Raw genomic sequence first — 26,605 nt, forward strand, 5'->3', positions numbered from 1 at the left:
ACGTTTCGGAGCCGGCTTGGATCCTTCTTCAGGAGCGACTGGGGGCAGTAAGAACTTGGCGTCTCTAAGTATGCATACTTAAAAACGCCAGCACGAAAGAGCATCCAGTTTTACAAATTCCTCTCACTCAATTAGGGCTGCAGTTTCCTCTTCCCGCCCTCCTCTCCTTCGATGCAACCGTCAAAGGGCATGCCCTTAAGCAAGTGTGTGAGCTTATTCACGGGTATATCATCGAAACCTGCAGATTTTTGTGTTAACTTCTGTTTGCCTTTACTTTTCTCTCAAAATTATTTTATTACTTATCACTGCATTAAAAATTGCTTATTTGAGCCTCAACACTTGTTTCCTCGGTTTTCATTCCGATTTTGTCAAGCTCTCTCAAAATTTGGGATTTTTTTTCACAGATTCATATTTATTTTTATAAGCTGCTTTAGATAAATCCGGATGAGTTTTCTCCTGTTTGGATCTGCACCATACCCTGGCCAGTCCCTCACCGTGGGTAGGTGCTGTCGCGGTTGAGGCAACAACAACAACAACAACAACACAAACTGCGGTTAGCTGCTGTGATAGCATAGCTCTCTCGTGCAGTGGCCAGCGAAGCTATCATTATTTACCGCGACTATATATTGTTTCTGCAGGTCTGGCTGGCTTCAGACAAAGAGACAAAGGTTTTTTTAAAGATTGGAAGCCGTAGCTCTAGTGCACTAAAAACTTACCGTTGGCTATACTAACACTTAACACGAGTATTCAGGGAAAAGTTGCCTGTGGGCATGCTGGTCCTCCGTTAGCGCATGCCTAGCACGGCCAGGTACGGCCACAGGCTCGGCTGGTGTGGATGCTTCCCACTGCTGAGCATAAGCTGCGTTCATCTGGCGAAGATGTTCGCTTTGACCGCAATGTCTCACAAACAATCACCTAGTCATAAATCCGCGTGCCGGAGGTTTTGAGCACGAACAAACATTACAAACCCTGGCGGCAAAGTTTACACGCATCTAAACTCTATCTTCCTCAAGGACTTTAACGCGATAGAGCTAAATGTCTCATTAAGCGGGAAACCCCGGCATCTGCATCGGCGTCACTGTAACCGGGAAATCTTGATTGGTCGAAAGAGTAGTGACGTAGAAAAGCAGTTCCGCTGAAGACAGACACGGTAGAAAAGTGAACCCGCCGCGGTGGCTCAGTGGTTAGGGCGCTCGGCTACTGATCCGGAGTTCCCGGGTTCGAACCCGACCGCGGCGGCTGCGTTTTTATGGAGGAAAAACGCTAAGGCGCCCGTGTGCTGTGCGATGTCAGTGCACGTTAAAGATCCCCAGGTGGTCGAAATTATTCCGGAGCCCTCCACTACGGCACCTCTTCTTCCTTTCTTCTTTCACTCCCTCCTTTATCCCTTACCTTGCGGCGCGGTTCAGGTGTCCAACAATATGAGACAGATACTGCGCCATTTCCTTTCCCCCAAAACCAATTATTAATAATTATTATTAGAAAAGTGTAATCGAACCGCGATCCTTTAGCGTCGGGAACCAGGGACGCTACCTATAATCCGCTGAGGAGCGCTTGTTCCGTGGATTAAACGGAGGCCTTTTAGGATCATCTCCCACCGCACAATAGCCTAATTACATTACACAAATGCTGAGTTAATTAGGGTAGACAATTAGCGGCACCAAAAATATGTACAGTGATGTGTTGTAATGAAGTGTGTGATGGCCACAGTGGTGTCGATGTATGCAAAAGAGTGATCCAGGGGACGCCCAAGCGGCCGTAAGAACCTTTTAAAGCTATCGCGTCATACTCTTAAGGTGACCTTAGGTGTCACCCAAGTTTTCCGTTTCTTTTTTTACACCTTGCGCAGCTTTTTTCGACAAATTATGCATAGCTCTGCTGGCGAACGTTCAAGCTGCGGCTGATTCCAGTTACTATAGAATCACTTAACTATTGCCTGCTTCCCTCGGGTCATAACCAGTAATTTATAAGTACCCTGTCAAGGCGTTGCGAACTTATCATCTATTTAATAAAGTAAGTGCTGTGTCAGCTAATGCCTACCCCGTTGAGTTGACAGTTTTTTTCTGCACTTCATTGGCGCTATAATCTCATTGTCCACCAGATCTTCGGACGTTGCGCACGGCGTCAAAGTTGCCGCCCGAGCACTGAGCTTTCACCGAAGCCCACGGCAATGTTTGACGCTACTGTTCTCCAATGCTAATCGTGTTGTGCTAAATGGACTCTGTAAACACCGGCCCAGATCTCAGCGTCCCGGGCAGTATCAGTAGGTACATGTACAGCGAAAGCTCCCCGCGTAAGTTGGCTTATCTGAACGCGGCGCTCTAACGTTGTTAGACACCGCATCACGTCGCGTCAGGCGTATACTCGGAGCTTCGCTGATAGGCTTAACATTGCCCTCACGCAACGCGCGCCTTCACGGGCAAGACTTTTGCAGAGAGCACTCTACGCATTGCGTTGGCAACTTTGAGACTGGCTTGGCTTGGCTGCTTGCAAGGTATTTGCACATGTACAGACTGTGGATTGCGAAATATGCGCGATGTGTTTCTCGACGCAAATTTCAGGTCCTATTTGCTTGGTGGATCCGTAGCTCAGTGTCAGCGCAACTTATTAGGCGTGCACACCAAGCCGAGTTCGTGTGGATGCCTGTGAGAATTCTTATGCTACCACGCAAGAATTATTCGCTGGAGGCACATGGCACGACTGATGGTGCCTGAATGCCGAAGTTCTAAATTTATACGATTTATGTTCAATGCAAGAAAACGAGTGCCCAGAGGGCTTATCCGTGCAGTGATGGAGCATATGCCTGCGAACAGAAATATGCAATTTTCATGTTTACAAAGGTCTTCATCATCTTGATTTTCTTTGTTTTGCAAGTACAGAGGCCATCAATAGAAAAAATGTCTAATTCAATCCTTGCAGCCTACAGATCACTGCGCCCCAAAAAAGGAGTTCCACTCATGTCTGGCTGTCGTATGCATATCACTCACTGTTTGGTCTGGTTTTAATGTAAATTTCGGGCACAAAAAATTTATTCACTGTGTTCTCGGGCTTAGCCACTTGCGTTACTTGAAAATATACCTCAGCATTTTATTAGGAAGGACAATTAGGAGCCAATGATTCATTTCTGAGCCAAAAATAGAGCCTATACTTGAGAGTGAAGTTGCGACTCTGACTAGCTGGATCAGTAGGATTGGCGTTATGTGTGTTTTGTACTGAAAATTGAAAATGAATGTAAATATTCTTCCGCAGTTTACCCTCAGAAGTTCATTTGATCACGGGTTGAGCGTTGCAGCAGTGCAAGTGCTCGTCAATCCGTCAAATATCGAGGTCTAAAATTTTGTTAATCAAATTTTTGCTTTAAATAAAAATAGGGCACAAATGCTGCAAAAAACGCAATACTAGCATGCCCAACATTCTTGGGCAAAAATTTTAATATTGGAAACCGTAAGGTACTGGTATTAACATATAGAGTGTAATTAATGCTCTATCCTTCTGATTTGTAGCGAAATCTGTCTCTTATAGTGTCTCCATCCCTCGCATCGAGTAGTTAAGACTGTCACAGAAAACCAATGGGGAACGCTTTTGATGATAACAAAAATGTTAATAGCAAAAAAAATTCAAGCCTGCCGACGGGATATCTTCGGATATATTGAGTGTTACAGTGCAATCTTACAGTGTATGAAGGAATTGCGCTCACAAATTTTTTCCCGTTCAAAAACGCTTTTGTCCAGAATTGTTGGCAATTTTGAAAACCATGTCGCTAGGCACAGTGAAATACTGAGAATAGGCGCTTTGGCAACCCGCTAGATTTGCTGGAAGATTGTAGGAGCTCTTTAAATATTGCGCTTAAAACTGAAGCGACATATGCAGAAAACAGCTTGAATTAAAAGTTTGGTTTGGTTTGGTTTGGTGTGGTTTGGTTTGGTTTATGGGGGTTTAACGTCCCAAAGCGACTCAGGCTATGAGGGACGCCGTAATAGAGGGCTCCAGAAATTTCTACCACCTGGGGTTCTTTAACGTGCACTGACATCGCACAGCACACGGGCATCTAGAAATTCGCCTCTATCGAAATTAGAACACCGCGACCGGGATCGAACCCGCGTCTTTCGGGCCAGCAGCCGAGCGCCATAACCACTCAGCCTCCGCGGCAGCTGGAATTAAAGGTATTCTATGTGAAAATTCAAAGACCTGGCAGCTACACCTCTGTAGGGAGTGTAATGGGGAAGAGTGTGAGAAAAGACTAGAAAACGGCCAGACATTGACGTGAAGCAACAATTCCAGCGAAAATTGCGACGCAGTTCTTGCATCCTGTAAATTTTTCGGAGGTAGAAGCTATGCAAACAACTGATGTCGAAATATTTCATAGCCAGACATGACGAAAGCATGGGCTGTAGCTAACATTTGGACCACGGGAATCGATTCAGGTGCATTGCACAAGGAGACGAGCTGCATTCACTGTAATTGTTTTCTCAAGGTGTAAAGAAACGTTTTAACCATAACGTCTAAAACGACCATAAGAGTCATATGAAAGTCTTGCTTTGTCAGTTTAAAGAGGCCGCAAGACAACGTTACAACATTAGACCTCGTCTTGATATGAGCAATCCCTCTTGTGGAAACATTCCCTCGCTCACGCAAAGCATAGTGGAAGAACTGGTTCCCTTGCCCTCTCTCTACCGTGGGTTTAACCAGGCCATAGCATTCAAAGCTTGAAAAATACAATACAATGGCGTCTTATGTATTCAAATGTTTTAGGAGTTTCTCCACACTGCCTTTAGTTGCGCGGTCTCAGCAAGGGGAAACATTCGTGGTTCCTTCACGGAGCTTCGCGTTCTTCAGTATGACGTAACAGTGGAAATGTTCAACTCACTTTGGGTTGCTCAAGCGCGTTGCTCTTATGCGCGCACGCCATTTTTTTTTTTAGAGTGAAAGGGATCTAGTCACATGAAATCCTTGTCAGAAAAGAAGAAGACGGAAAGAAGTAAAAATTACGTCATCCGTTTATTTTTACTCCTCCTCATACTCCTTAGTTGTAAAGACACGAATAAACACTAAAATTTGTCCCATACCCAACCATTCTGGAAAAAGGCATTTTTGAGCGGGAAACCTTTATGAACGCAGTTTTTTTCATCCAGTGTAAGATTTCGCTACAACTATCGATATATCCGCAGGTCACCCAACGGCCGTAATGCATTTTTTTCTATTAACGTTTTTGCTACCGCCAAAGGAGTTCCCCACTGGTTTCCTCTGGTAGTCTTGACTGTTCAATGCGATCGATCGAAACGCTTTAAGAGAAAGATTTAGCTACATATAAGAAAAATGGACCATTACCGTCAATATTTATATTATCTTATATTAAAATTTCGCAACTTTCAAAATTTTTTTTGGAGAATGTCGGACATGTCCACGAAAGAGCGCTATGCTGCTTTCGCACCGAATGCCTTCTCCACCTTCACATACACGTTAGCCACTGAGAGGTCGTTGTAGTTTTAGTTAACCTCTCTGAACCCGCCGGATGTATACCGGCACCGACATGTGTCCATAACTGCTCGATGCACAAAGTGTGTTCGGAACGCCCTCGAACAAGTGCGCATCGTTCGTTTAGCTGTCCTCCGCGTATTGCCTCTTATTGCGCGCCTTTTCCCGCCGCGGCAGCCGCCGGTCACTTATCTTCATTGTCTGGGCGCCTCGTTTACGACCGTGCCAGGTGAATGGAGAAGAGGAGGCGGCAAAACCCGCCCATCGTTCCGGCGTTCGTTCAAAGGCGGCGCTACTTTGCCTAACGGGCTGCCGCTGCATGGCGTACCCGGCTACAAATTACGCCGCCATGTCCCTTTAGCCCTGCGCCATAAGAGCGCCTGCTGCAGCACGCGTGTCGTGTTGCTAACCTGCTGCACTGGCGGAGGTAATTCTAGACGCTCGTTTCTTTCGAACACGGTATACACACGCCGAGCACTGGCCTCTGCTGTGGCGCTTCAGCTGAATAACCGGCTAGAAAGGAGCTTTCATTGTGCCGTTCTCGTTTTTAAAGTTAGCAGCCACAAAAGAGATTTCAAGGCGAAAGCCTGTAATGGCTCATACTCACGGCCATGGATCTGTCCGGCGTCCGTTAGATCCAGCAACTCGATAAGAAACAATCTTTGAGCACACTTGGATTCGAATTGTCATCCTTACGTTCCGCTGCCGAGCCTGCTAACGACTACGCTACTTCCTGCCAACGCATATGTAGTTCTCCTTGGCTAGGACGCAGGAGAGTGTTTGCGGAAAGGTGTCGAATCAGACGGGTGCCTCCTAAACGCCCTCCAGTGGCTGCAGCATTCAAGATTCACAAACAGTTTGTACTTAACACCTTAACCACACATCAGTGACCCAAGAAGCAACATCGCGTTAAAGGCTTTCGCCTCACCGCACTTTACGTCAACAAAGTGCCCCCCTGAGTTTTTTTATGGTGCATACGCCCCTACAAAAATTTCTTTAGACAGCCTGTAGACTGTCCATACACTTCTGTTGATAAAGTCTATAGACTCTCTATAGACGAACCCTATAGAACACTCTAGAGGCAATACAAATCCTATAGACAGTCCAGAGAATATATTGATTTCTGGCCATAATCTTTTAGTAGACTTTTGTCGATAGACAGTCTATCAGCTATGAGTAGACAAAAAGAAATATATACAGGAAGGCAATATAGTCTATAAGAAGTATATAGGCTCTCTATAGACGATTTTTTAAAGGGCGGAATCAGCATGTGGCTGTCGTAGCTCAAAATTCAAGCATTCACCTATGGATGTGATGAAGCGTTATCAGTGGTGGCCTCAGCCATTACAGGCATCTGTTTTTTTTTTTTAGGAGAGTGTACTCTGCAATATATGCCACCTATTTTCGTGTGATTGTGGGGTTGTAGCTGTCGTAAGGACTGCTATACACCTGTCACTCTCACGGGCGATAGTATTAGTAATAGTAATAGCAGTAGCATTTGCAGTAGTCACTGCGGTCATTGACTACGACTTGTATTCATTATTGTTCAGAGGTGCTGCGCAACTGATGATATTATACGCCAAACAGAAGTCGATCCAAGTTACCGTTAGCAATTTTCTCGGGAAGTGGTGAAGGCACTGAGAATTTACTGCCGTATTTTTCTTTATTCCATAATTTTGCTCGTTGCTTATTCATTAATTTAACCGTTACTTCTTCCTTTAGAGCTGTAGTTATACACGACTCATCCTTAAACGCACATACTGTCTCTGTTGTCAGCAGTCGCCAATATGAGGCTGCCAGCCCAAATGTTTTCATTTACCGCAATGACAACTAACCTCGGTAGAAATAGCCAGCATGAATGTGTACACGGATGGTTGAGTATTCCTTTTTGATAATACGGAGCAGGGTGCTGCAAAGATCTACACAGATTTTGAAAGCTTCTTTTCATCTTTCTTTCGCCGAATGGTTTTCCCACATCTACGCCTTTCAACTAAAGAAGCCTCCTGAACAGGCGCCACTTAACACCGGTCCTATGAAGTTCGTCTCCTCGAACAATGGGCTTAACAAGGTGGCGAAAATCCGCCGCGCTGCCCTAATCCGCTGCCAAAAACGGCTTCGAAACATGCGACAGAGCCAGCGCACTTAGATGTTCCGTGCTGTTTCGGATTATGGTGAATAATATACGCTGCTTCAGGTTACTTCGGCTCGGGAATGGCTAGCTTTCTGAACCTCGAGCCGCGTAGCCGTAAAAATCCGCTTTGTTCTTTAGAAGGAATTATTAGCGCGCATTGTCGAAGAAAACACTGACTGCACACAGTACGCAAGGCACTGGGAGCGTCAGATGATGGTAAAACTAGTAAGCGTAACCTGTACAGAGTCTGGTGCAAGCACAGACTGTCCTCAGAAGGGAATATTTTAAGACGTGCTCGCGTAATAACGTGGCAGTATCACCATAAAGAAGAGATGTGTACAGTGTTCTCTAGTCTTCGTAGTTTAGAAATGACACGATCTGGTCATTGCTCTAAACACTTACAGCAGTCATAGTAGGGCCGTCGCGTTATCAGCTGAGTAAACCATATGTTTCTAAGTATGTTTCTGAGCTGATGTGTGAAGCACAAGTGATATTTTCCTCGAAGGTTAGCGCAAGAGCAGCATATAGAGTGGATTGGATACTTTGGGCTCGCCTTAGAAGAAAAAAAATTTTGAACTTTTCTACCAGATGAGAAGGTCGCAGTTATCAAGAGGCCGGCGAATTTGGGTCCCATATCAGCCGCGCCACTTAAACAAAGGGCTACCTACGGTGTCGGCCACTTACTCAAAACGTATGCAAGAAGCGGCAAATATGCCTCGCTTTCATTAATTAATTAATAGCATGACTCACTGCAGGAATCGACTAAAAATGCAATGAAGACTTTTTATATATCAATTAACCGGTATTTCATTAATCACAAACCGCGGCGGTGGCTCATTGGCTATGGAGCTCGGCAGCTGACCCAAATGACGCGGGTTCAATGCCGGTCGCGAGGGTCGCATTTTCGATGGAGGCGAAATTTTAGAGGCCCCGTGCACTGTGTGACGTCAGTGCACGTTAAAGAATCGTAAGTAGTCGAAATTTTCTGAAGCACTTCACTACGGTGTTCCTCATAGCCTGAGTTGCATTGGGACGTTAAACCCCGTAGACCAAACTAAACAAACCATTAATCACGGTATGAGTAATCTCGCCTCATGATGTTCTTCAAGAGAGAGCTCGGTCCTAAAGCACTAAAAAGGCCTTTCCAGTAGTGATATCAAATTACGTGTGTCTTGCACCAGCCTGAGGTGAATAATCAATTAAAATCTCAAGTCTCCCGCACTCCACGGGGACCTCTGTAATTCTTTAGTACATTTCTCTTCCTGTGGTGTCGGCGGATGAGATTAAAAAGTTTGCGGGGATATGGTGGCCGCACCTCTCACAGGACAGGTTATATTGGAGAAATATGGGAGATGCCTTTGTCCTGCAGTGGGTGCAGTCGGGCTGATGATTATGTCCACATTGGCTTATGACCTTGTCTCATGGTACTGCATGCTATAAATAAATAGATGGCAAATCCTTTTTGCAGGTCTTCAATCTTCTATCATTTATTCCCCCTTTTTTTACTATTAAAATCGCTGTGAAGTGAGTAGCAGCACAGTAAGATACTATGCACCTGTTACGTCATAAGCAATAAACTCGTCCCTAAAACATCCCTGTTTGTATCTACATGATCAAACCATCCTGTTTTGTTTCTTTTTTCTTCCTATTGCAACAACAATCCTGAATACCACGCGCCACTGTCGACCATGTGCAGCGCCGTTATGTGCACTCATGGACGGCAAAAGTTCCAGAGAGAAAATGAGCCTTTAGCTTCTTAAAAAGGGGCTACAATCTTTAAAAAAAAGCTCAGGGAGAGGGGACAGGGGAATCCCTGGAGGTGAATTGCAAATGCTTGTAGCCGATTTTACGCACCCGCCAATTCTGGACGAAGTCATTTTTGAACGTGAAAATGTTTATGAAAGCAATTTTTTCATATAATGTGAGAATTCACTATAACAATCAATATATCCGCAGATCACTGGACGGCAGTCTTGATTTTTTTCTATTCAAATTTTTTCTATCGTTCAAAGCCTTCCCCATTGGTTTTAAGGGCAGTCTTAACTGTTCGATGTAATCGGTGGGAACACTTTGAAAGGAAGATTTCGCTATATATGGGAACAATGGACCATCACCTTCAATATTTCGACAAGAGTACCTTACAATTTTCTAATTTTCAAAATTTTTCTCCGAGAATGTTAGACATATGAAAAAGATGCAAAATATACCGCCTTAGGATAGCCACTGCGGGACATACTGTCACCGATAGTGCTGGCAATGTCACAGTGTACACTACTAATGGCTACAAACAAAGCACTGTACAGTTTGTCAGAAGCAGATAGGCCGTTGAAACGTCAGGTCAAAACATTAGACAAGTTTAATGCATCTGATGTTATCCAGTAAACTGCTTCCGCGTGGTGAAAGGAAATGTGGCATCTGTCTAATTCCGAGCTTTTCTTCAAACGTCCACAATTGTGCTGTTCTTTATAGCTGGGATTTCTTGACGCGAAGTGTGAAAGACAACCACCGCAGCAAAAGAACGATTCCGAGTCAGTTTTGTTCTTCGAAATTTACGCTCTTCGCGTCTACCCTTTGCGTTTGTAACCGACAGAAAGTAGGGGACAATTCGAGCTTCATCGCGTTCGCACCTAAAGAATAGCATCACTGGGCCATCGTCTGTTGTGCGATGTTCTCCCGGTCTTTTTTTTTAAAGCAGCATGTGACCAAGCATGCGTGGCGTTCTCATTTTGTTATGTGGCCTTTCACCCAAGACGCGGAAACTTAATTTATTTCTTAATAATATTACCACCGATATTTCTTGTGTTCATTCGGCTTCCTTTCCATAATGCCACTACTTTTGCAGTGTTTCTTAACAATTTTTTTTTTGCGACGTAAAATTTAGCAAGAGTGACGTTACGACGCTGCTTTCAATTTTGTACTATACTGGGAACTCTATTTTCGTTCTGCACAACGTTTACTGTACGCATCCTGAATAGAATCTTCTGAAATGCGTAATGGTCTTTCGGCAGGCAACCAGCTGGGCCAGGTTGTCTGTGCGAACATTTCTCTTGACGGTGCAGAAAATCCGTCCTGCTGCTTTTGTGAATGACGACCATTTGCACCATAGTGGATTTGTTGTGACAAAAGCTGAGAGGTACTAACAGAATTTACAACGAAGTGCGCCGTCACAAAAATAACAAGAAAAATACCTTTCAGATCTCACAATCTGTCTGGATAATAAGTACTATGGATGCCTCATTGAGGCATATCTCCACAGAAGAACATCTCTTTTTTTTTATCAATTGCAGTTGGACACCCGTATAGTGTGATTTAAAAGACTCCTCGTAAGAGAATTTTTTTTTGTACGATACACTCCTAGTAAATTCTGCTGCACAAGCTTCGTGCCTGTAGCGCTGGTCACCAACATTCGATGCCTGAAAAGAATCTGCAAATGCAAGTTTGAGGCCTCTAAATAATTGGCCTGGAAATCCATGTCCAATGATACCTGTGATGATAAGTTTTACAACTATTTCCCTAATAATCTGCTATTGTTATCTCCAGACTAGTGCGTCTTCAACGAAGCTTCATGCTAAAAATTCCTGTTATGGAACATAAGAGTACATATATTCCGCGTAAACTATACAGCCTAAAATTACGTTTGTCAAGATTCCGGTATTAAAGGAATTTACAATAACTGAAAATAACTGATTAAATGTTGCCTCCGTGCTTGTGTAGCACCTTATCTGCCCGATTCTCCACAATAACTGAAAACAACTGATTATATGTTGCCTCCGTGCCTGTGTAGCACCTTATCTGGCCGATTCCTCGCATGACAAATTCTCTTTTTTTTTAGTGCAGGTTTCGCATATTTCTACCTTTCTACTGGTAATGGTTACTAAAAGACACAGAAACAGAATCATAACATGTAGCCATTTATGCGATAAGGGCCACTCACGTAAGCTGCACGAATAAGAAAATAGATGCTTGAAGCCAACATACCGTGAGTAGATATTTTTTTTCGGTGCTTCTTGTCGAAAATATATCTCTTGACGATTTGTGATTCATGCATTCTTTCGCGATAACACCAGCACATCAACCTTCTCTCATTACGGAAGCCTGTCTTCAAGCTCCAACATTAGCGAGAAATAGCAATTCGATGTTCACCCGGCCGCTCAGTGGTACAATTCAACTGTAATCTCTCCACAAGAGTGTGGCACGTAAGACCTGTTTGTTCCTTGTGTTCACAGAGCTGATGCCAGTGAAGCAACTTGTTGAACCGCTTAGATATGTCAACATTTACTACCACGCACATTTAAATAGGAAAATGACATTCTTCTGGGCTAGTTGCTATGATTCCCTCTGAGGGCCAGCGTGAACTTTGGGACGCAGGGACGTCGAGAGGCACATTGAGTTGCGTTGCGTGTTTCAATGTGCCTCTCTACGTCGCTGAGTCCCAAAGTTCACGCTGGCCCACAGATGGTTAAATAGGAACACAACGGAGCGTATGCGCCATGCGTGATAGTTCTGGGATCTTCTCCGTGCGATATCCGGAGGCTTTCCGGTGAATAATGCGCCTAGGTTACATCCGAAATGACAGTGCTCCTGTCTATTTTGCATCCCTTAGCAGATGAACAGTGGGGATAACGTTGTATTTGTTGGCGATGAATGGGAATTTACACACCAGCCTCGAGACGCAGGGAAGGAATCAAATTGGAGTATTCCAAAGCAGCAATCAGTGAGCAAGCTGATTGAATAATCCTCTTAGGGCGTTGCGCAAAGATGGAATTTCTTCAACTGCAAGAGGAAAAACCGAGTAGGAGTTCCGTTTGTTCTATTTTCTTTGAATATTCATATGAATGAACAACATGCGTTCACTCATGTGTCGCAAACGACCGTTTATCGAACAGCCACATGCGTTTTTTTTTTCACAAATAGAATATAATTAAGTGGAAGCCACGTCTTCACCGGTGAATTTTGCGAATTATTTTTAACACGATCACTATTGCTGCATCTGATAACTCTGCAGCAGTAGAATGCCCTAGGTGGCACTGTTAACACTCAGACCGGGTACCACAAATCAGTTTTCAAGCTTTTTTTCTACGTCGCTGCTTTAATTTATTCTAAGACACAGAACTTTCCCACGAGTGGCAGGTCTGACTGCATTTTTTGTCATAAGTGTCGCTACTCCAGAGCAGTTCTCAGATAGACAATGCAAATCTTGCCCAGAGAGTAGCTAACAACTACCTAATCAGAAGCAACCATGGTGCATGCGTACCGAAGCAGGTCGCGTTATAGTAGAAACGAACTAAGTTATTGTTATAACTATTTTAGAATTAAATGATCAAATTGTCTATCTCTCCGGCAAAAGCCTTGCTCCTCACCACGCACAAGTTAACAAATACCTTGCATTGCACAATGAAACCCTATCAGAGTCGCTCTTGAACGTACGGGCCGTTACCGCAATGCGGTCAACATGCATTGAAACTCTAGCCGCGAGCACCCAATCCATGACGATGAACATCTTGAAACGCTGAAATACACCGTACAAATGAGTAACGATGCCCTACCAACTTCTATGTCGCCAGGAAAAGGCAGGTAGGCAAGCACAGATTTTCAATAATTAGGCAACAGTCGGTTCGCTTGCCTGTAAGCCGCCACAAAAGTTACAAGTTATGATGGTGCATGCAGTACATTTAATTTTCCTTTACCCTTACCTTCCCGCTTGACGTTTCCGAGGTTCCTGTTGAGCACGTGTGAAAAGTTGATCAAGTAGGCTCCCTGCGCCAGTCCGACAAGAACCACTCCCCACAGGATGAAATGCTGCGTCGCCCTCATCAGCATCATCACCTTGGATACCCGACCTTGTTGGAAGAGCCGGCTCTCTCGAAGACGACTGTCTCTCTTCCACAAGAGAATACCTTCACCTCGAGACTGGCGCACTCAGTAACAGCGAGACCGCGACTTCAACAAGTAGTGGAAAGTCCGGAGCGCTGTATGCACCACTACGCAGGAGATGACGGCCAGTCCTATGGGACTCTACAGGCTAAGTTGCGTAGTCGGGGCTTCCTGTTTGTCCGTTACCTGTAGAAGACGACACCGATGCTGTTGCGGACGTCAAGCTTTTATTACAGCCGCTTGCGCTTCTCCTAGCCAGCTTCTCTGCGCCTTTTTTTTGTGCTGCCCGCGCGCGGATGCTTCGACGAGCCACGGAGAGAGACCTTCGCGGAGAAAGTGGCGGTCGGGACAGCCCGCGCTGCTTTTCGATCGCCGGGAAAGAGGGCGCGCTTCTCTGCGGTGCGTCGGCGGTCTGCGGCAGAGTCCAACTCCCCGGGACGGGTCTCGCTGACGCACGCGTTCGCGCGGGCGCTTTTTGGGCGAGGAAAACGCCCGCGCCTAGAGGAGGCGCGCATGCGCGGTGCTCCGAGGCGACCAATCAGCGCGCTCGCTGCATGGCGCGAAGGCGCAACATGGCGGCGCGCCGGTTTGAGCGGTGGAGAGGGGGGTGGGGGAGAGCTGCAACTGGCGCCGCATGCATGAAACGAGCGCGAAAAGTCTGTTCGATACCGGGCCTTTCCGAAGCGGGGCGGGAGCCTCTTGTTGCGTTGTTTCTTGTGCGTCCCTGTCTAGCTCTGAACGATCTCTTCCCTCTCACTGGCCGTCGCCGGAACGGGTTGTAACCTGTTGTCCTCACCCTCTCCCTCTCTATTCCAGCCTTCGGCCGAGCCGCGGGTTTGCATTCGGCGCAGTGGATCTACTTCTTTCCCACGACAGTTTCGTGTAGCAGAGGGCCTGAAACAACACACATGCGCTCTAGTGTGTGTGTGGGAGTGTAGGTGTGACGTTTTTGGGTGACGCTTTCCAGACCGTGACGTCACCCTCGGGACTGGGGAAGAAAAAAAAAACTGGCGTGAGACGGAGAAGTTTGGCACATCCGACGTGGAGAGCATGGATACGGAGAGTGTGTTTTTTTTTTCGGAGCTCTCTCGAGCACGCCTTTGTTTTGCTCTTGCAGAGGCGTAGACATCGTCGAGTATATGGGCTGAAAATGAAGACTGATCACACGTGTCCTGCGAAAAGCTGAAGGCGGCGAGATGTAGAGACCTTCCTTCCAGCCTTGTTCCGGTTGATGTTTTGGTGCCAGTGTTGCCATTTCTGGCGTCAAGGCAGCGTCTGGAAATCAGGCAGCGCCTTGGGCGTTGTCTTCCGTCCAACGCTAACCTCCTTTAAGAAGGCGCGACACAACAACGTGCGACGATGGGATAGGCTTACGAGTCATGCGCATTTTCGAGTACGCATCTGACGAGTGGGTGAAGCAAAGCCGAAAGGAACTTGAATAAGCAGGTAATCCTGATTATACGTATCCGGAGGTCGAGGACCAAGTGCTCTTTTGCTATCCATGTCAGAAGACTACGTGCGAGTATTTGGGGTTAAGGTAAATGCCATGAACTTATATGTCACCGATAAATCTGAGCGAAATTCTGGTACCGAAGGAAGTTCGATCACGGTTGTGTTTAATCAAACTAAAATTAGCCAGATATGCTTTCACCGTGCTAAGCATCAACTTCCCAATACTCTCCCTTTTATCATGAGTAGCATTCGAGAGAATACATAAACCTCAGCAATGATAAAGGTTTCTTTTTTAGACACATTCAATGCTACAGTACATCGTGTTTCTACTCAGATTACTTATAATATTTCTTATAAATATTGCTTCTCTAGAAGTCCATCTGACATACAACTGCAGCGCATTCTTTTGGGACCACATTTTTTAGAATAAATAGTCATATTGAAGGCCTTATAGGTCTTTCTCATACACATGTTACATATCTACCCCACGACGGTAAGAGCACAAGAATGCAAGCTATGCTGTCAGTAAGGATGTTATTTGACACCGGAACAAATACTATACTCTACCAGTGTGCAATCACTCCAGCGACGCGAAGTACCGTTCTTTTATCACCACTTAATATTATTCCATGCCTACAGTGCGACGAACGCGCCATAGAAGAAACACGCACGGACACAACCTTCTTCCTCCTTCTATGTCTCGTTCGTCGCGCTATAGACATGTAATATCGTCACCAACTAGCCCAAAAACTTACCTTGACATACTACGAACCTGGTATGAGTGCGAACATCCGTCCAGTTTGTTATTCTTTTCATGTTATGAGAAACTCCGGAAATTTCAAGAAATCGTCGAGGCGGCAAAGACATAAAATGTGCAGGGAACCGTGTGTAAGCGTGGCATCGCTTGCGTTATCGAGAAAACAGAGGAGCTTACTTCAATGCGTTAGCATTAGAACTCCTATCTTTGAAAATCTGTTCGTCCGTCCGTCTGTCCGTCAGAGGCCTGCCTCCGTTAGAGAATACAAAGTGGAGAGATGAAATCCCCTCTTTTCTTTCAGGGGAGAGTAGGGAGAGAGAAAGTAAGAGAGGACAGATGAAGAGAGGGTGGGAGAGGGTTATAGGCATGACTTGTCGTCGTGTGATTGCTGGACTGTATGGGGAGAGTGAAGCGGTGGTGCGGCGTGTCATATGTTAATTGACGGACTAGATCACGCCACCCGCTCGCACTGTCGGAACCCGTCAAATGCCACTGCTGTTCAGTCCGGGATGCACTCTAGTGCTAACGCATACTATGCCGCACCAATCACTTGATCGTCTATAATTTTATAATGTTTGGTTAGTTTCTCGATAGATAGTTGCTGGCACACTGCTCATTACTGCGGATGGTACAGGCGGGTGAGTATTTATTTACTTCTGTGCTCAACGGGCCCTTTCGGTCTTTACATAGAGGGGGAGTGAGTTAAACAAAAATGATTACAACAAGCACATTAGTAAATTGCACTTCAAAAGGTTAAAAGAGAGATGTTTGTGAGGAAAAATTCATGAACAAAGCGAACGAAGTTTCAGAAAGCTATCTAATTGTGTTGAAGATAGAAAAATTTTGGAATATGAACACTGCCAATGCAAGAAATGTGGCACATAATTTCAAGTCACTTCAAACCGTGTCTGTTGTATATATCTGCGCGATCAATGGCGTGGAACTTCACATTAATGCGAAGTTCACCTTTTTCTCGCTGGCCCCCTAAGTGCGCAGTAATTACGTCTTGTGCAAAGCTATTTTGTTTCCTGGGCCTTAATTTTTTTCTTCCCCCAGCAATTTGCTGACTTTTTCTTCCGAATCTCCCACATACTTGTGCCTATTATACAGGGTGTTTCAACTAAGACATTACATAGCATTAGAAATAGGCTTTTTGAGTTAGAACGCTTTTTTCGGCATAGCATTGTCAGCGGTGTAGTCCACCAGAATGCAGCTAAGATTTGCTAACTAGCGGGCTGATCAACTAATATTGAATTGTTAACTTTGTAACTATTACTGTTAGGCGCCTTAATTATTGGAAGGCCTGTAGCCCACCGTAAGTCATATCCATATCAGTTTTTTGAACCTTGAAAACGCGCTTACCCTCAGCGTTTTGGCCCAACAAATTTTGGCTACATCTTGCCAAACTATGCATTACATGCGGTTTAGAGAAGCTTGCAGGCAAAGCAATCTCTCCAGTTCACGAAACTCGTCGAAGAAGCTGATATTTTTTGGGTCACAGCGCTGGGGGTGACCGGTTTTTCATAATTCTAAACATTGATATGAGCGTGACTTACGGTGGGCCACACGCGTTTCAGTAAGAAACCTAACAGTTGTAGTTAGAAACTTAAGTAATCAATATTAGTTAACTATGCTGCTAGTTACACGTCTTAACTTTATTCTGATGTATTACACCTGTAACGATTATATGCCGGGAAAACCGCACTTCTAGCTCAAAAAGCCTAGTTTTAAAGATTGTGTAAAGTCTTAGGTCAAATACCCTGTGCATTGATTTAAACATTACGATACCCAATGCCCCAGATTGGCAGCATTACAGGGATGAGAAGGTGGTGTTAAAGGAGTGTAGACTCCTAATTTTGGTGACATGTTTTTTTTCTCTACAATGATGGGGAGGACTCTACAACGCATGAATCACCATGTGATATTCGTCTACGACCGCTTAATAATTTATAATCGAATTTTTTTCTGTCACAATGTTTCGGTTTCGGTTTCAACAGCCGAACGATGGTTGTGACGTTAAAGAGTACTTCTGTGTCATGTGAGGCATGAGAAAACATCCTTATAATCGCTGCTTCATCGTTATAATTTACTGCAGTGCCGAAGCCAGTCTTTCTCAAAAGCCGGAATGACAACGAATGTGGAAGCAGCGATTATATTGCAGCTTTTTCATGTCTCACGTGACCTGTAAGCCCACGTTGACGTCAGAGTTCTCATTCGGCTGTTGAAACCGAAACCGCAACAGCAAGAGAACGAAATGCGATTTTAAATTACTTTACGAGAATTATTTAGAAAATTATTTTGGAGGAGAATACCAGGTGGTAATCCATGTATAGTAATGCCTTACGCATCATTACAAACAAAAAAACACGCACCAAAAGTTAGGCGGCTATACTCCTTTAAGCTATTACAAACTAATTTTCACGTTAAATTTCGCATCAGCATAGAGTTGGTCTGAAACCAGGAGGTTACTTTGCTCTGTGGTAACATTTAAATTCACTTGAAAAACGAGCAGGGAAAAAGATGGCATTCTAAGAAAATGCTTGAAGCAGAGAGGGGCTTCACCGGACACAAATAGCGCAAATACATGGGATACAACTCGTTTCTCGTTGAACAGACGAAACTCCTACGTAGCGATACTGGCTTCAGTTTTACCGCAGCGAAATATCTACAAAGCAAACTCAGAAAAAGAAGGTGCCATCGATTCTAGTAGCCCAACTGGCCATCCATCGTCACACCCATCCATTCTGCGTTCAAATCGGCGTTCCTGGTCCCGTTCTCCGGAAATTCCTTCCTTTACAAGAATGCGGCTTCCATCTTGGATTCCACTTGGCACCTTCTCACGTCGACATCAAAGGAAGCGACGAAGGGAATCCTATTTTCGTAGAGCGGGCTCACTTGCCTTATACAAGATCGCGTGGTTGTTCTCAAATAGAAGCCGACTGCTACGCGAGAAAATAGAAAAATTGTGTTTATTCTCGCCGTCTTCACATGTTATAGCAGGAAGAGGTTACCGGGTTGAGATTGTGGAAACATGGTTAGAACAAGTATTCTTGCTCCACGAACAGCACACAGCTCAGGACAGTGAGGTTGAAGGGATTACCCTGCATTTTCTGTGTAGAGCTTTTTTTTTCCCCCTTTTTAGCCAGAATACTTTCCCTCCGTAGGCGGTAAAATTGTGTGAGTGAGCCTGGTACTATACAAATTCGGTGGCATTAGAAATAAATTTTCATAAACTTCATTAAAATTTTACATATTATAATTAATATTATTATATTACATATTATAAAGTACACTAAAAATGCGGTAGCATTAGAAGCCCCATCGGGGAAAAAAGCGCCGTGCGTCAGTCGCAGAATTTTTATTGGCTGGATGAGAGTTACGTCACCAGACTGGATGTGACGTCACTTCCACTAGAGGCACCAACAGCTGCTAATGCTATGACATTACCAACAGATAATGTAATTAGGTATCTCTGAAATTTTTGTCTGTGCTTGCGGTTTCTTGACGGTGCAAGACATAAAAAAGGAAGGTCGTCTGGACTGGGAGTCGTATAAGGCCATCACCGCTGGCCAGTCGTCCAGTCGTCAATTTTTCTCTTGTTTCCGACACATATGGCCCCTTGTGGATGATTAGCAAGAGATATTGAGAGTTTCAGATAACATTTTTTTTTAAACAAACGCAGCGTTAGGCGTCGAGTATATAGATTTGGTGCCTTAGCCACAAAGATCAGTTGGTCTACAAGCTAGTCAGCGGTGAGAGATTGCTATTCTGCACGTGCTGCCATTGTTATCGTGTTCTGTTACTTCCCGTTTCCTAGCGTTCATTTTACGCTTTCATATATTCAGGTGCGAACAGTTTCGGCTCGATCTTTACAGCGCAATCAACGTTAAATTCTTTACAGCCGCATACACAGATACAGGCACAAGGCAGGAACAGTAGGCTTTGACCTGACAGAAGTAAGATGGTACTGCCAAATGATTTAGGTGGCGCAAGGACTTTGAAGGCAAGAACTCGATGCGGCAGAACATTTTCTGGCGGGTCCACTAAAGAAATGAAAGCGCTCTCAATGAGTGCATAAAAAAAGTGATTGGCACAAGTGCCGAAAACCTTTATTCAACCCTGTCCAAGCCTTTCAGAGCTTCGATTGCTCATGTAAAAACCGCAGTTTTCTTTTTGCAGGATGTGGTTTTTTGAGTTCGTGAATAAATATTTGAGCGGAACTTTCACTTATATACGACTGTACGACTCAATTGCATTCCGGCACCGCCTAGGAGGCCTTGAGCATCCCAAAAAAAAAAAAAAAAGATACCGAACACGCTATTTGTTCTAAAGGAGAAAACCTTTTTAGTATTTTACAATATCCTCCTTTCTCTCAGAATATTCTCAATATAATCAATAAAACCTTTACATCGCGCGGTTTGTTAGATCGCTCAACTCAATATATCGCGTTTTCGACAAGCTCTTTGAAGAAAAAAATGATTCTGAAAAGAACTGGGATACGCTACCAGATGGCCGCTGCCCTGCGAAGGCTAAAGTGACGCTTTATCCCCCCCCCCCCCCCCCCCCCAACTTCTCTCTATCGTGGAAACTTCGACGGCGCCGTAGAAATGTAGAAACTGCTACAAACCGCCGGGCGCCTTTGCGCAAGACAGTGCGATTCCCCTCTCAAGGCCTTTCCCCTTCCAGGCTGACGTGGCCATGGAGAACGCAATCACGCAGGAAGTTTAAGCGCAGCATGACTAACAGGAATGGTGTGGTTATAAAAGCGAGTGTTGGGCTCACTTCTACTTATTTTTGCTGAATGCTCATACGGCTGGCTAGAGACCCCGGGATCGCCAAGAGCCGTAACTAGTGAGCAGTTAACACTGTAAACCACACCACTTTGCCTACGGGCAGATGTTGTAATTAAGAAATGCATTTCACGGTTGCATTTTCGCATCTGCTTGTCCGCCGAATTTTGTCCGTGCTTCCGGTGTCTGTGCACATTTATAGAAAATGTGGGTCTCCAACTGCACCCCAATCACCGGCCGTTGATAGGGTTGATAGATAAAGAGTTGATAGGAATAGATTTCTAACAGGAAGGTGCAATAAATATTCGCGTTGCAGCAGCCACCTAGGTGAATTCTGCAGCAACAGATACCCTTAAATAGCTCCCCATTCCCCCTGCTCCAACCAAAAAAAAAAATTAAAGAGGTGAGTCGCTGTAACCACGTCCGCCCAACCAATTGCTACAGCAATAGATACCCGCTATAACTCGCTGTCATCTCACATGTACGCAAGGACTCCGGAATTGTTTTTTTTTACTGGGGAACAAGACTTTGAGTTTGTTTTACTACGTAATTATTTATTCAGTGTTTTATTTACAGACTAAATTATATATTCCTTGATTATATTTTTTTTATTTTTAACTGTTGAAGGATGGATTCTTAAATGCATATGAATTTAAAGTGGGCAGCTTTATAAATATGACCAAACAAGGAGTGACCGACTCTGCATTGAAAAAGTTTGCGCATAGTCTCTCATCAATTCTTCTAATCATGTTCATGAACAGGGATCTGACAATCAAAGACTTTTTTTAGGACATGATTGGTTTGGTTTAATAAGACGAACTGTTCTACAATTGGCCACGAAGCCAACTGGCTCTGCCCAAATGTTCTTTAGATTACTAACGTCCTAGAATTCAAGCATATTTCAGAAATATGATCTGAGCACCAACATTTGGTGTCTGGGGAGTGTCTGCCCCCTCCGCAGAAAAGTATTGGGGGGGAGGGGGGGGGGTTCGCCACCCTCCTTTCCCCCTATTCCGAGGTCGCTTCATGCAAGTAATAGAAGCTTATTTAAAGGGCACTTTTCAAGCACTCGTTAGCCTGGCAGAAATGCGACAAAAACCGCAACAAAGTTGCTAAAAACTGGCTCTAATCTCGGGCAAAGGAATAACGCGGAGGGAAGCAGAGATTCATATAAAAGACACCGGACGAGGTAAATAGTGCGCGCTTATGAAAGAACAATATGCTCACGAGGTGACAAAAGAGAGCCACCTTGAACACATTGCAGCTTTTTATTCTATTGGAACGCGTAGTGTTTATTTCTTTGTCATGCGTTCTCGGTTGTGTTCGAGAACAAGTTTGTAACTTCCCTCGCACGTGCTCTTGTCCGCACTCGCCTGTGCTTGTGTTGGCGGTTTTCTGTTCGAGTGTCATACGTTTGGTGTGTATGGTTGGTTGGTCGCGTGTATAAAGCGTCTATATATAGTATGCTGAAACTCTAAAAAGCGCGGATGCATCCCTGCAGTGAGGTAATCTAGCCGTAGCACTTATTGGGTCGCTAATTTTCCAGTTTTGCGTGCGATTCTTGCCTGCACATCTGTCACAAATTTTATATAGGTCAATTTGTATTCTCTGCAGCGCTGCAGGTTATTACATCATAATTTTATTTAGCACCGTACGGGAAGAAGCTATAGCCAAATACAACTCAAGATCGAAGCGGCGAATGACCCCCAAGGAGTCCTTCCAGTCAATGGCGTCTACCGATTCTCTTTCTTCACCGATTCCCTTGGACCTGCTAGCGTGAAGTCGAAGGGGGCTGCAGATGAAACGGGAAAAACCACGGATTACTCGGATTAGCCGTAACGTCATGAAAATCGGTCGCCGCTTTTAGCTGGAGCGCCTGCGTTGAGGGGCACCAGCCGCTTCGTTCTTGAGATGTATCCGACTGCATCTGCTTTTGTGTCCACCACCGAATTACGCTAACGAAGAAAGGAGAAGTAAAAATTATTTTAGGATTTTGGGTCTGCAGAGGCATACCGTTATAACTTTAACGAATCTTCCTTGAGTATGCTGCTGCAGTCATGGCTCGGGCATGGATGCAACGAAAAGCAGTCAGCTACTCTTGAGTATTGTGTAATCAGGGAACGCGGAATAAAAATATCAGCGAAGAAGGACAAGGCGGAAACAAAAAAAAATTCCCGACTTGTTTCCTTTAGCACGCTATGCACAACAGAGAAAGTTTTACCCTTCCTCCGCACCCTTATGAATTTCTCTACAGACTCTCTATAGGCTTCTTACGGACTCTATTGCTTTCCTATAGATATTTTCTTTCACCTATCCAGTCCATAGACTGTCTATAGAAAAAAGTGCAGTCAAAGTATATGGCCATAAATCTATAGAGTGTATTTAGACTATCTACGGTGTTTGTCTATAGAAAGTCTATATACTTTATAGACAGAAGTCTATGAACTGTCCATAGACTTCCACCCTCCGTACGTACTTCCTATTTGTGTTTCCTCTCAGGTCGGCCTAAACCACGTGACCTCGAGTGTCACATTCTCAGGAGCTGGCAGTGAAGGAACCACCACCAAGGAGAGGTATAAGACAAAAAAAAACAAATAGGAAGAAGAAGAAGCGTACACACCGCCGCTTGATATGGTGTGAGTGTGTTTTCTACTCTTGTCACTCGCCTCACTGCCGCCATGTCTTTGGGCGAAGGAAATAAACTTCTTAACGGACAAGTCACACGTTCCACTGCCTGGCCGAGTTCCGAGGTTGATATTCAGCCCGCAACCATCCGTACGAGCATAGTGCTTCGCGCCAGAGAGCCGCGACTCTGATCGGCTAAGTGCCCCTTGCACCATCACTCAGGCGCCACCCTCTATTGCCCCAGAGACACATCCTTGCCGTATGCACGCCCCAGAAAGTTGTCATTCGAGCATCGTACTGTCAGACAGAGCAGCGTATACCATTTACCGGTTGACAGCAATGCCCTGCGGACGGCATCCCTGTCGCAGCCAACCAACCGAGCGTTTCGTTTATTTGCCCATGCATGTCTCTCTTATGCGTCGCTTGACGACCAAAAGCTACGTTGGCACAAACGCGAAAGCGGGAGCCGTCACTGAGTCGTATTCTCTGCCAGAATGAGATGGAAAGAGTGTGCCACTTTATTAAAGAGCCAGTAAGTATACCCCGCGCCTCATTAACCAGGATGAGCTGCTCGTCAAGCGGCGCGGACGACAGCTAGGCAGTCCAGGAGAGGGTGGAGGGATAGAAGGAACAAGACAGGTATTGCTACTGTTATTCAGTTGATCCCGAATGCAGTATACCCGTTGCTAAGGGGATGAGAGGCAATGATTTGCTTGCACTCTTCTGCTTCTCGTATTAATACCAGAACTAATTGTACGGCTTACTGACTGTATAGCTGTTCTACACGTATTGGTGCTGCTCCTAGTATTAGGGTGTCATCACGGACAGCAGCAGTACTACAACGAGTAGTGTGCGTCTGGGCCTTTATAGTCTTTACAGCTACTCCACCTACAACCCCAGCTTTGCCACTATGACTGCAACTATTATTACTACAGTCACAAATAGTACTACGACCACTACCACTATAACTATCACTAACCTCTACTACTACAACTAGCCCTACTGCAACTACAACTATTACTGCTATGATCACAAGTAATACCACCGCAACTATTACCACTGCCACTACTACTGCCCCCTACTGCTAATAATGCTACAGTAACTTACCGCCGGCTCAATATCTTACCTCTCCTTTGTTCACTCCAACTGAAACTAGGTTTATTAATTTATCGCGCCCGTCACAATAGCACTACTCTCCCTATATTTACAGGTTCCTGTTTGTGTAACGTTAATAATACTAGATTCGCTGAACAACATAATCTTTTGCTTCCGAATGTCAAAACTAATTATGGCAAACAGTCCGCTTTATTTTCAGCAATCACTGTCTGGAACTCGCTACCCGCAACCATCAAATCATTCCGCACCGAAGCACAATTCCATAAAAACTTGAAAAACTATGTACTGCATAATTGCCTTCAATTGCCACGCCAGTGAAACCTCTTAGTACTGTGTACGACTTCTATTGCCTGAGTGCTTGTTCTATGTTCTCTTTTTGTGTTTGCAAAATGTGTTTTTAAAATTTAGCATGACTAAACTGTTATTTCAGATCTTACTTTTCATTGCGCCTGTGTTCCTCTATGTAATTGCTATCTGCCATATATTTATCCTACTTCAAAAATGCAATTAATTACAGGAGGTCCCCCTGACAGTTTCCACTTTGGGACCTCCTTCTGTAATAATCAATTTATGTACATCTTACCTATGGATCTTTTTCAATAAACTTTCAAACTTTCAAACTACTGCATCTATTGCAATTACAAATACAAATACTACTATTACTACTACCACCACTGCCATTGTCACTACCACTACCATTATCACTACTAAGTACTGCTAGTAGAAGTACTACTACTACCGCCATAACTGCAACTACTGTAATCGCCGCGGTTATTACTTTGGCGTTCGGCTGCTGTTTCCAAGGCCACAGGACCGATTTCCGGCCACGGCGGCATCATTTCGATCGGGGCGGTATGCAAACACATTCTTGTGCTGCGCGATGTCAACGCACACCAGAAGAACAACTGGTGGTCTAAAGTTATCCGGAACCCTTCACCAAACTATCCTTCATAGCCCATGTGTCCTTTCCAAGGTTAAACCCCTGCTCACCATACGATCTTACTGTTTTACTACTACTACTGCCACGACTACTACTACTACTACTATTACTACTACTACTACTACTACAATTACTGCTACTGCTACTGATACTACTACTACTACTGTTACTATTACTATTACTACAATTATTATTACTACTATTACTACGACTAGCCGCCGCGGTGGCTGAGTGGTTACGGCGCTCGGCTGCTGTCCCGAAAGACGCGGGTTAGATCCCGGCCGCGGCTGTCGAATTTCGATGGAGGCGAAATTCTAGAGGCCCGTGTGCTGTGCGATGTCAGTGCACGTTAAAGAACCCCAGGTGGTCGAAATTTCCGGAGCCCTTCACTACGGCGTCTCTCATAGCCTGAGTCGCTTCGGGATGTTAAACCCCCTAAACTAAACTAAACTATTACTACGACTACTGCGACTACTGCTGCTCCTTCTGTCACCCCTGCTCCTGTCGTAATCCCCCTTCCCACGACTCCTGTCGGTGTCATATATCCAACAAAACAAAAAACCGCCGGACGGAAAGAACAAAGACGAAGACCAAGCTGACAACTCCCACCGGAAGAAACATGAAAGCCTTCTTCCTACGCCATAAGTCTATAACCGTACCAGATGGCCACAGTGGCCGCTGCTCCTGCTCTGATGTAATGACCGGAACCCTCTGCCTCAAAGCAGCAACCACACGCAGTCCCACGCAGAATCACTAGCACTGGTTCCATCTCAAAACAGGGGGGCTCCCACCTGCGGCTCCCACGCTGATCGAGCGCAACTTATTTCCGCCGTCTAAGCAAGTCCTGAAGAGTCCATACATCACAACACCACCTTTTTTCACGCTCCGAAATCCCTGCATTGCGTCAAAGCCGTCATCATCGTCATCCGCCTTTGCCACGAATGTTAGTCCACTTTTGCCCATTTGTGAGCGTTGCCGCGTCGCAGTGAATACGCCTACACAGTGGCTATGTTAGCATGCGCCTGCTTTGTGTATGCCACACGTGCCGCTCTGTGAGGAAACTGAAATAAATCCCCCACTTACCTAAGCCGCTTGGTAGTGTACTGACCGACTGGTAGAGAGAGGGGTAGAAATAAAGTTAGGAAAGGATTATAGTCAAAGCACAGCGCAGACGAGACGCCCCTTCATCGTCGCAGGCAGGACCGCAGGCCCCAGGAATGACTCGGCGGCCTTTTTGGGTGCCTGGTTGCGTATTGCGTGGAATGTGGATGACTTGGATTCACTCTAGAAGGATTTAGAGCACTTTGGGAATTCCTTGGTTTGTAGTAAGTATTTGGAGGTCCGGTTAGTTAGTACTGTTCGTCCAGTGGGAGTAAAGGCAAAGCGTTCTTATTGGCTGGCGAGAGGAGCTTGGATGACGTCTTGAAGTTTGTCGCGTACTCTCA

General features: G+C 45.0%; 1 protein-coding gene across 1 annotated transcript in view; it reads right to left on the bottom strand.

Moving 5' to 3' along the window:
• Positions 1 to 13,929, bottom strand: part of LOC144104225 (IDLSRF-like peptide) — a 175,172-nt gene extending 161,243 nt beyond the window's left edge. The window contains exon 1 of the mRNA XM_077637102.1: positions 13,300 to 13,929. Coding sequence (XP_077493228.1) covers positions 13,300 to 13,429 — 130 coding nt within the window. The 5' untranslated portion in view covers positions 13,430 to 13,929. The remainder of the gene's footprint in view (positions 1 to 13,299) is intronic.
• Between the last annotated feature and the right edge of the window lie 12,676 nt (positions 13,930 to 26,605).

Source organism: Amblyomma americanum, chromosome 9, assembly GCF_052857255.1.
Source record: "Amblyomma americanum isolate KBUSLIRL-KWMA chromosome 9, ASM5285725v1, whole genome shotgun sequence".
Classification (NCBI taxonomy): Eukaryota; Metazoa; Arthropoda; class Arachnida; order Ixodida; family Ixodidae; genus Amblyomma; species Amblyomma americanum.